The 11,633-nt window shown below is 46.2% G+C and overlaps 1 protein-coding gene across 1 annotated transcript; it reads right to left on the bottom strand.

The window, feature by feature from the left end:
* Positions 1–716: 716 nt before the first annotated feature.
* On the bottom strand, positions 717–3,870 carry LOC114841868 (spermatogenesis-associated protein 48). Its single transcript, XM_041074075.2, is given in 8 exon segments — positions 717–1,119; positions 1,212–1,319; positions 1,394–1,435; positions 1,536–1,603; positions 1,689–1,799; positions 3,029–3,117; positions 3,481–3,849; positions 3,852–3,870. Coding segments are annotated over 8 exon segments (855 nt in total). The 3' UTR covers positions 717–1,070.
* Positions 3,871–11,633: the final 7,763 nt, after the last annotated feature.

Genomic DNA, 11,633 nt, shown 5'->3' with positions numbered 1-11,633 from the left:
GTGCACGCTGAGATCGGTGGCAGCGCTCCACATTTTCATTCAAACTGACGTTTCCCATTTTAAGATGACTGTTAAAGTAAAACCTGAGGATTTCCTGAAACATTTATAGACAAAAAAAGAAAAACTGAAATTTCATTCTGACATTTTCTCTAAACACAGGAATTATCTTCTCATTTATATTTAAATATATTCTAAATCTAAATAATTATAATCTAATTCATTCAAGACTTTCCTTTCTCTTTGTTATCACAAGATCATAATTATTCTAATATTGTTTTATATATAATAAACAATGTGTTCAGATGTGTGTTGGTGTGTGTGAAAAGAGGTGAAAAGAAAGAACTGGCTAAATAGAACTAGAACTAGAACTAGTAACTAACTAAATGATTTTCTACTTCAGTCTTGTATCGCTCTGGACCTGAATACTTCCTCCTGTGTGTTTCAGTAAAAGGATTTAGGCCAGAATGTGGCTATTGGTTAAAAAAAGCAAATCAAGATGTACATATTTCAGATCTTTATCACAATATTCACTTGATCTGATTAACTCAAACAATGCTTGGTTTTAGTCTTAGATGCACATTAATTACATGATGGTAAATATTGAGGACAAAAGATTCTGATTTCTAAAATATATATTGATATAAGTTAATTTTTTGCAGATCTATGTTACATCTTATATATTACATATATTATATATAAACTGTAAATATACAAACAGTTTTAATAATTAGTGTAAATATTTCAATATAGGCACAAAAAGCACTAAATATATTATTTAATAGATAGTTATCAGTCATGGTTTTAATGACAACACACAGGCACATCTTCATCCTGAAGCGTGAATATTTAGGACTCTGTCAGTTGTGTGCATTAGATCGCCCTCTAGTGGAGGAAGGTAGGAGTTGTCTCATGTCTTTAGCCTAAATCCAACTGCCTATTGGGGAAAGGAGTGTAGCTCGAAAAGATGAAGGCAGTCAGGCTACAAAAAGGCAACAGGTTGAAAAGATAAACACAAGCTAATGAGTTATTTGCTTGCTCACCCAGTGGTGCATGCAGGGCTGGAGACAGCATCAGTCAGCATAGGCCGCTTTGCCTGTGTAACCAGGGATGGTGCTCCGGCTGGTGCAAAAACTGGAACTTGCCTCAAAAGTTCTCAAAATACTACAAGTGTGAACTAAAGAGTGGGCTAGTGAAGCTCTGGTGTGTCTCACCGTGACGTGAGGGTGTACGGGGGCACGAGGCTCCTCTTCAGGGTCAGCGGGTGGAAATCTGCGTCCCTGTCGTCCACGTCGTCCGTGCTCTCGGAGCCGATCGCGCCGCTGCGAACGCGCGGCAACGCTTCAGCTTCAGAGCGGGCTTGAACATTTACAGCGTGTTGGACCAGAGTCCTGACCAGCACAGGGGGATGTGACCCGACCGTGGACATGCGCTGCAGCTGAGAGTGAGGAGAAAGTAGGTGCCGTTTAAAACCAGACGTGTGCATTCACAGTGAACTGCTGCTGCTGCGCTGATGAGGACATGGAAGGTGCACTTACAACGACACGGGTTTCTTAGCATCGTTCCTTAAGCGGAGCTGCCGTCGGTCCCACTCAGCTCCAATGGACTTATAAACACACACACACACACACAGAATTTTTAGCCCATGTTGTATGAAGCCCAGCCGTTCAGGCTTCCGTGCGTCCTGTCACCTGCCACAGCTGGGGTCGGCTGCTGTAACGCCTGGAGGACGGCCGCTCACTCACTGGGTCTGCAGAACTGGAGAAGGTTGGTTCTGGAGGCTTCACACGAGGAGGAAACGCCTGGAGACAAACGTCTCCGTAGGTTCTGCCAAGGAATAAGGAACTGTGTGATGTCTGAACGCTTGTAATTGAATCACTCCCCAAAGCTACAGCATGTGTTTGCACTAAGTATATCAGACAGATCATTAATTCCTCCCTGGGGCTTTAACCTGAGCTACGGATCCTCCGTTTGATTCACTGAGAGCAACAATTAACACAACAACACTGGTCCCAAACGAACCCAGAGTATTCAATCACAGTGACCTCAGAGCTGGTTCTGACCTCTGGGTTGCAGACGTGTATATAAATCGCCGAGCTGCTGCTGAGTTCTCTGTCCACAGTCTCAGATCAGAAGAGAATCCATCCTTAAAAACAACAATTGCACTTTAATTATATTGTCAGTGGCTTCTCCAATCTCGTCGTTGTCACATTCACCGTGTTTTCGTGTTTCCCTTGATGCTTCTACATCATGTGAGTGGTGTGTGTTTGCTTAACGTCCGTCTGATGATGTTTTAACGACCTTTGACCTGCAGAGGGCGCTATATTAAAAGCAAGCGGTGATAATTATCATTATTAATACAACAGATTGAATGATCGTCCCCAAAGCTGACTCTGCGTCAGGTTGACAGCAGTCAAGACAGTACTTCAACGTGCTCTCTTAATCTCTCTGCATGAGTCAGTCAGGCAGCTGGATGTTTAAGGGCATCAGCAGGCAGCATTGTGTTCACCGGTCTCCTCCCACGCCTCTGACTGCATAAATACAGGCATCAATCAAAGCTCTATTCACCAGACAACGGAGCGCTGCAAAGCTCCCGCTGAACCACAACAGCGGACGTCAAAGTAATTATGATTCCTTCACTTCGCTGACTTAGACCTAAATAATAAAACATAAATACGATCTCAAAGCCAACACCTGCCCACATGTTAATGGGTTGGTGTGTTCATTTATGGTGTGAGGTGAGACCCGAAGCAGTGCACATGCTTCCTGATTACTGTTACACGTTTAATAGGTGAAATAATTAAAACCACTATTGATAAAATGCAATAATAACAAAAATGTTTGTGATGTCTGCACTGCAGAAGATTAAGTGCTTTTCTTTTCAGCTAATTAAAAATGAAAAATAAATGAGACTGAACAGAACTGTGCAGGTAGTTACACAACATTTACATTTTAACTTGCAGAACATGAATACTAATAAGTAAATAAATTCTCGTTTGTGCTGCGTTCCAGTGGGAGAGACGCCACCCACCTGAGGTCCCGTGTGTTTGTCACGGCGGCTGCTGTGCAACGCCGCTGTTCCCACTGACTCAGGTTGAACTTTAGCAGGATCGTTTGAACCTTAGAATGACACAACAGCAGTGACGTCTCCGGAGAACGGACGGAGCGTGAACTCTAACAATGCACACGCGACGGCCCCGGCAGAAGCCCTGGAGCCAGAATCAGACAGCGTCTGACACTGACTGATCTGAACCTGGGCCCTGCTACAGCTTCCTGTGAATCCTGAATGAAGACGTCCGTCAGGTACAGAGAACAGGCCGTGAAAGGTCAGCGTGATTGCACAGTATTCACACAGATACAAACAACCACCCTTCTTCATTATCACCTGAATTAACTAATAGATTTAATATAGATTCAGCTTGTGTTCTCATTTTTAGGACTACTACACAGAACGATGCTAATTGCTAATAACAACGCTAATACAATTAGCATTGTTGTTAGTATTGTTACCACGTAGTCTTGAGATGCTCCTGGAGTCTCTCCAGTCAGAGAAGCTGGAGAGGCCACTGTGCCGCGTTTGTCTGAAACCAGGCGAGACCCACAGGGCAGAAGCCACACGACGGGAATCTATGAACGGCGGTCGACCTTTGACCCCGTGGTGTACCTCAGCCCCAGCACTCAGGTGCCCGCTGCAGGGATCCAGCAGGGGAACGTCGCTTCGTAAAGGAGCCAGGGCGACGTGTCCGCGCAGAGAGAGGGACGAATCGGCACGTCCCGGTTCCATCCCGTCGGCCCGGCAACGGCCGGACTGGAGCCGTCTGATGACGCGCAGCCCTGCGGCGAATGGCTCAGGGGGTCCAGAACAGCGGCCATGTCTGCTGCTGCAGGGAGCGCGTGCAGCGGGGCGGACGAGGCCAGGCGTGGATCTGATGTCGCCCATAATGATGCACTGAACACTGGTTGCCCAGAGACTGTCTTTGTTTGCAGCCCAGATTAAATTACCAGCAGCTCCACACGTCTTGGGGAAACATTCGCCGATTATTCCATAGCATTTGCGAACAAAGGCACAATAAACATACCCTGCTATCTTTTTTGGTCACCAAACACCGACAAGACACCTCCAGGGAGCGTTTGCTGCCCATAATGTTCCCTATTAGCGTCAGTGTTTTGGCATCCCACAACTGCCAATTTATCAGGTTGACCAAATAAAACGTGTCAGTTGTCAGAGGCAGCTATTACCCCCGGAAAATGGCTCCACACAAATGTGTTTTGCAGGCTCTTTATTTGAGGCACATAATGATGAGAGGGCTGGGCCCTGCCTCAGGGTTTAGCCAAGTGAGCCTCCGGAGAGAGTGATACATTTTGTTGATGGGTCAGGAGTCATTTGTGATCGTGAGAGCAGTCGCCTGCTTTCCCACCGAGTGGCCAATAGATGGCGCAATAGAGCCTTCGCTCTCAGACGGAACGAGCGGAAACAGGTTGTGGTCCTGTCTCTGGAGATTATTCAGCTACAGGCTACAAATATCACAAGTCCCCTTTGTAATATTGTGATGATGTGTTATGAGTTTAAAAATACTACTGTTGTACAACAAGGTGACTAAACACAGTGACTATAAATCCCTGAAGGAATAATAATAATATAATGCTTTGACTTTGAAAGTTCAGGTGTAAACTATGTTTTCAGAGTCGACACAAAACTAAATGGAAATGATGCAAATCACACGGACGCAAACATTGTTTTTACAAAGGGTATAATCCGGTGACGGGTTGAAAGAGCTGTCGTACAGTCACTGGAGCCACAAACCGCCAAATATCACGCGCCTCGGCCGCGTTTTAATTAGTTTGCTCCGGCTGCGCATGAATGCGAGAACGCAGCCTACTGTAAATGCGCCGGCACGAGCACCGAGGTCGCGTGCCGCGGACAAACAGCCGAGGCGCGCGGCGGTGGCCGCGTGGCGCTGGTCTGGAGAGAGAGAGAGAGAGAGAGAGAGAGAGAGAGAGAGAGAGAGAGAGAGAGAGAGAGAGAGAGAGAGAGAGAGTTCATGTGAACGTGTCAGCGGCGGTGATGGTGATGCCTGCTGATAGATGGCTCCTTACTCGGGCTTTCATTAGCGAATGTAAACACCCAAGAGCTGTTGAAAAGGATGTGTTAAAAATAGTCTAATTAGAGATATTCTGATAACTGAGTGGTGACTGTGCCCGACTCCCACACACAATGTTCTTCCATGAAACGAGAGCACGGATGACACTGGCGCGCGCTCCGCTCCGGCGGGGCCTCCCGCAGACAGAACGCGTTCTCCGCACAGAACCCACACCGCTGGTTGCGTCAGTCTCACGAGAGCTGGTGGTATATTTATGCGTTTGTAACCAATGAGGTTATGTGGGTCCTGAGGTTCACATGATTTATCGCATTTGGACACCATTAATTATTCCCCTATCAGAAACTCCTCTGTACACAATGTTTTATTCCCCCACTGCTTTGTATCCCAATTATTTAAGGCTTTTGTGTTGTTGCAGGAATTTCAATACCAGCCCAGGACTGATATTACTATTTTTTTGCAGGGAATCAGATATTTCTGGAGTGAGGAGTCATTACCATCGTAGCAGTCCTTGTTACTGAATCCTGTGTTATTAGTCAGCTTGTCTGCCATTCTCTAGACTCCTCCACAGTCTCAGAAATTATTTAAGTCTCACATCTCACCCATGGTTCCGGGCCCAGTGCTACAGCGCGGCAGCCGCTAATTTGCACAAGCCGCGTTCGACGAGAGAAGCTGTTGCTCCGGATGAAAAAGGCGTCGGCTGCTGATGCTGCCGCTGCTCGGCTCACGGGGTCGTCAAAAGGAGGCGACGGTAGACGACGCGGGCCGATGCCGCTCGGGGGCACGGCGTTGTGCTTGTTAATCAGACGACTGCGGCTGAGGGTGACCCGGGACGTCGCCTCGGGACCGGGCAGCGCCGGGGGGGCGCGCTGGGGTCATCCAAGAACGGAGAGGAATGCAGACAGAGCCCATGCTTCACCACAGACCGGAATTCTCCAGATGTTTAGGGCGGATGACTGACAGATATTATTGTTAGTTCTATATAAAGCTCCGATTTATTAGGTGCCATAAAATACCTGCAGGGCTTTAAGCAGGAAGTGGGTCATGTCTACATACATGCACACTCTATATACTGTAGGGAATAAACTACATCTGATGCTATGTGTCATCATGTCCAGATGTGTCCAGCTGAAGAAAACACATGAATATATTGGTAGCGCGCGGCCCATAAGTCATAGCTCACAGGTCACGTTCATCACAGGGAATTGATCGCTGCCTGATGACCAGCGTGCATTGGATGACAGGGCAAACCGGAGAAGTCCGCTTCACGCTGTGTGCGACACCCCCGACCATGTGGAAAAATCCAAACAAAGTGCACAGATGAAGCAATGGGTGTGTGTATGTGTGTGTGTGTGTGGGGGGGGGGGCGTGTCCTCAGAGAGTGGCCAAAGGCTTTATTGTAGTGCTGCTTTCCTGCCCTCGGTCGCTGCAGCTCTCCGCTTGTCACAGTCAGTTAGCTCAGTGAAGTAATGAATATGCCACTGTACATTTTTCATGAGGGGAGGTGGGAGTTAAAAATCTGCTCTTTATAATGCTTTTAATATGGAGGTTCTCACACACACACGGCCCCCACGCAGCAGCCTCGGGGCTATCGTGATGCTGCATGAGGGGGATGCTTAATGTTAACATTGCCCGAGGGGGGGGGGGGGGGGGGGGGGGGTGCATTGTCCAATGTCACTTTCAGGGACGGATGTGTTGACTACAGCAGCTAAACAGCTGTAAATCAGGAGCGAGGCGGGATGACGGCTGCACGGGACCGAACAGGTGGGAAAGAAAGTGTCTGGCGTCGCTGAGTCACTCACTCAGGTCCCGTTGTCTCTAGAGTAATTAATATCGTTTACGACGACAGACACCCATGAGCCTTCACAAGCAGACAGTTATTAAGTATGACATGGCAACATAATCATCCTCAGATAAACACATCAGTTACGCCCAGGAATAAGCAACAGCCATGTAAACAGGCCCATGACTAATGTTTATTTAGAATAAACCAGACAAACGATTTTAACCTGAGTCAGCTGGAATGCAGAGAAACATAAAAACACGGCTCGTTAGATGCAATGAATGGAATAAGGAGCAAAATAAAATGACTGTACGTGACAGCGCATGCAGTTGTTGACTGTCATGCAAATAGTAATCATTTTAATTCTCTTATTGGTTGCAAAGAGATTTTCAGCTTTCTAAGCAAATAATACAAGTGACACCAGATTTCAAAATGTCTTTGGGGACAAATATTATATTTACAAAAAAAAAATACTTTAGCGTCAGTTTGACTTTAGATGCTTAATCATAAGCAGCAAGGACTAAAAGCAGTGGTTGAAACCTCCCTGTACAGTAGCCTACAGTAAATAATTCATTGTTCAAGGGTCAGATTTGAGATGGAAACTTCACTACACCTAAAGCTTGCTCACCTGTTTGAAAAGCACCGCGAGCACTTTCTGCAGCGTTACCTAACATCCACTTCATGAAGGACAGTAGTGATGAGGGGGCACTTAAGCTCATCTCGCAGGGATGTGACTGCAGGACAGACATCGCTTCTACTTCTACGCGTGTATTTTGGGTTGTGTGTGTAAAAAAGCGGGACGCCACTTCACTGCTGCGTCTGATGTGAGCGCAGTAGCACACCTCGGACTTTCAATTAGGAATAAGACAAGGCATTAGGCTAAGGAACGCTGAGGGTAATGGACTTTCTCTGTTGCTCAGGGAGGTGGACTTGTCTCTGAAGACCTTGGCTTCCAGCATTAAAGCGGCTCCGTGCTGCTCACCTAGATTGTTTCCTTACTTCCTGCCAAAAGTCAAATTACCGGCCCTTCTTGTTTTTCTGACTCAAACCTATCAAGGAGCCTCGCAGTCCGTCTAGACAATGTTTGCTCTGTTGGAAGGACAATCTTGTTGAAATACAAGATGAAAACAAAAAACGATGCCTTCAAGGAACAATGTACCAAACATTTGCACTATTCATAAAACCTAAAGCAAATCATTAATTAATGGGAAGCATTGAAAACTTTACTTAAATATTCGATTAAGGTGGATTACTCTTAATTATATGGTAATTTAATTTAATAACCAAGATGGCTGCTGCTGAACTGGCCTCCTCGTGAGCTGATTGGCCAATAATGTTCAGGACATGGTGAATGAATGCTGGTCGAACAGTGGCCTCTCTCAACGCTGGTGCTGCTTCGGCTGCGTAGGATCATGAAGGAAGACGTTTAAGTCGTGCTGCTGGGTATGAAGCAAGCGTCCAAGGTCAGGCGGCGCCCAGACTTGTGTTATTCTACTCTAATGAGCATCTTTAGCTCAAAGCTGATGTCCACCCTCAAAAACATGCTATTTACACGACCCCACTATTCGTCTGTTTTGTTGATTTCTTGAATCAGACCAGTAAATCACCTCGACTGATCTCAGCCAGCGTCTGATTTTACACACTATAAACATGTTTGTTTATGTTGCTCATATGAAGCCCTTCCTGCCCGTGTGTAACTCAGGGGAGCCAATCGCTCTAACACCGCAGGCTCGTGCGCCGAGCTCTGACATCCTTGTGTTGTTTTCATGCCCAAAACATCCTGTGGGGGGGGGAGTCGGTGGCCACGCGCGAGCCGCCGGTCAGGACGGTCGCGGGGCGTTCGCGCGGTGCGGACGGAGACCTGGATGATGCATTACCACACGAGGGCCGCGCCAAATGAAACCACGGCGCCCGGAGGACGCACGCGGAGCCGCAGACGCCGACGCTTGGTATTCTGCAGGGGTGGAGACAAAAAAGCTGCTTCTTTCATGATAACCTAACAATCCACAATACTATCTCCAGTCTGACAACAACTTATGTAGATGCGAGCGGCTCGGCGGCGCTCCGCTGAATTAAACAACCCCCCCCCCCCCCCCCCCCCCCCCCCCCCACCCTCCTCCACCGAGGAGTGCTCTGCAAGCAGGTCACATTGACGTGGGCTGCCTGTTGTGGATGAAATGTTGAAAAGCTGTCCTCCACCGGGCTCTAAGCGTTATCACTCACCTACCTGGCCTATAACAGCCTGTGATGGATGAGAGCAGACTGAACCCGCGCTCGCCTATCTAACCTGTGCCATTTACTGCAAATAGGGGGATTTGATTCGCCCCGGCTTTGATATGCACTGATACAAAGCCGAGCTAAACGCGTATTGGCTCCTCATATCCTGTCCTGGTGATGCCTAATGTGGTTAATAGAATCATATCTGTCACTGAGGGAGATGTGCTCCGCGGACGTGTGACAGAGAAGACAATTCAACAGTGTGTCTCACTCATGTGGGGGGAAGACATTCGGCCGTGGGGGGAGATGGAAACGTCTGGCTAATGGCAGAGGAGCAGCGCTGGAGATATAATACCAAATCCATAAAGGGCAATTTCAGATCCCAGACTCTGAGGATTCAGACGCTCAATCATGAAGTGATTCACTCAGTCTGATCAAGGGGCGTCACAATCACACAGGAATGTTACATGTGGCTCGGAGGGCGACTCGCGGAACTGTCAGGAGATCCAAAGCTGGATTTAATGGATTTAAGGCGATGCGCTTAGAAAATCATTTCTGAAGGTGCAAATAGAATCCTCAAAGCATTTTTACCAGCATTTAGCAGCTGTCCACTGAAATTAACGTTGAGAACAGTGGTATTTGGGGGAGCGGAGCCGCCGCCGCCGCCGCCGCCGCTGGAAGAGGGGGCCTCGGTTTCGCCTGCGTTCTCACAGCGAGAAATTCAAAGAAGAGTCGTAAATCTGCTAATGAACCACTCTGTTGATAACAGTCTCATATTAAGCAGGAAGTCTAAATGCACTTACAGATAACAAGGCTTTCTTTTATTTAAAGTGATTCCAGTTAAAAGCTTATTGCTCCCTCAGAAATTTTAATAAACGCTGCAAAATGTGACATTAAATATTCATAAGTTTCCGCTGTCATCGCCTCCATTTCAAATATGAATGTGCTACAAAAACTAAAACTCTACATAATTATTTTTCTAATGAGAGAGAAGGTAGATGATTACAGTGTAATGGGAACATGAATTGTTCATGTAGCAACCTTTTTATCCAAGCTAACGCTGGTTATTGATGCAGGAAGGCAAACTGAAATGTGTGCCCCTGCTTATTTCCCCCGCCTTGTGGGCTCATGTGGATCTTATGGGAACATTTTCACCTCTGTGGATTCTTTGTCTCCCAGGGCTTTTAATGCATTTCAAAAAAAGGACTCAGGCTCACAATCCTGTGAGGGAAATCATGAAAGTAAACCAGCGCTTTCCAAACTTTAAATTGAGGTTGCACTGAAGTGGTTTGATCTAAAGCCTCAATGAAATGCTGAACTTTAGCATCTGGAGTTTTACTTTTGTTCTATTCTGTGTTACAATGTAGCGTAGTGTAATAAAAATAATAAGAAGAGGCTTATTATTGTATCACAGTGTCAAAGTGCATAAAATACCTTTATCATCCTGCTTAAAATCACAATAATTATCTCTGTGTCATCCACTAGTGTGTGAGCCAAACAAATTCATTTTCATTAGAGGCTGAGAAACAAATCAAACATGAAAACGTGAGAGCAGCGTCCTGCCTGACGTTTGGAGGAAAACATACAGTGAGTGTTATTTGTTTGCTACCTGAAGGCGGTTGAAGTCCTGCAGCTTAGCCCTCGAAGGCTTTGTTGGAGGCCAAACATTCATCTGGGGAGTTTCAGGAGCACATCCTGTATGCTAGGAGGCACAGACTGTTTGTAAACCCTCACATGGAGCAAACACACATTTTACAGAACAGCTCATAATGTGCTTCATAACCCAGTCTCTACTGTACAGCACCTGTTTAAATGCTTGGATGTGACTTAATTGAAACACAGGCATCAGATGCTTTGATGTTTTTTAACATTTCAGTAAAGATTAGTCAAATATTGTATTTTACACTTTGACACCTGAGATTTATTAAGCACAGTGTCAGTCATACAGTCTGGTGAGGGAGCCCCAGGGTCATAAGGTATTATCCTAATCTCTTCCCCAAAATGCTTTCTGACACTTCAGCCCAAAACATGCAGACGATGGAGTGTTTTTAAATTCTTCTTCCTCGCGCTCCTGTTTCTGGGTTGCTACATGACTTTTATCATAAACCAATGCGGATGAAACATTTTACTTTTCCTTTCTAGACCAAAAACCTCATAACTTGTTCAAATAGCAGAGCGGGCTGATTGCTTTAAATGAATAATGAATTTCATCACCTCCTGTAATATGAACACATCTCATTTTAGTGCGGTGCCATGCTTTGTCCATAACAGGCCAGAAGTCTAATTGCATAGTTGCAGCAGTGGGAGGACTCCAGTAATCTCAAATGGTTTTCACCAACAGATGTGTCCAATTAATGGCCTGTCTTTGAAGGAGTTTAGAAATAAAAAAGGGAAGCCTTGTTTCTGATTACGATCCTGAATAACTGCTGGCTTATGAACCCATCTAAAACCAATTGTGAATGTTAATGAACTGGACAGAGTGAGATGTGGGTGACAGATAACGACCCAGTCAGAGTCATTAGGTCTCAGATGGAGAC

Source organism: Betta splendens, chromosome 15 (assembly GCF_900634795.4).
Source record: "Betta splendens chromosome 15, fBetSpl5.4, whole genome shotgun sequence".
NCBI classification, from domain to species: domain Eukaryota; kingdom Metazoa; phylum Chordata; class Actinopteri; order Anabantiformes; family Osphronemidae; genus Betta; species Betta splendens.
The sequence above is the reverse complement of the archived record's forward strand: the minus strand, read 5'-3'. Positions and strand labels throughout refer to the sequence as shown.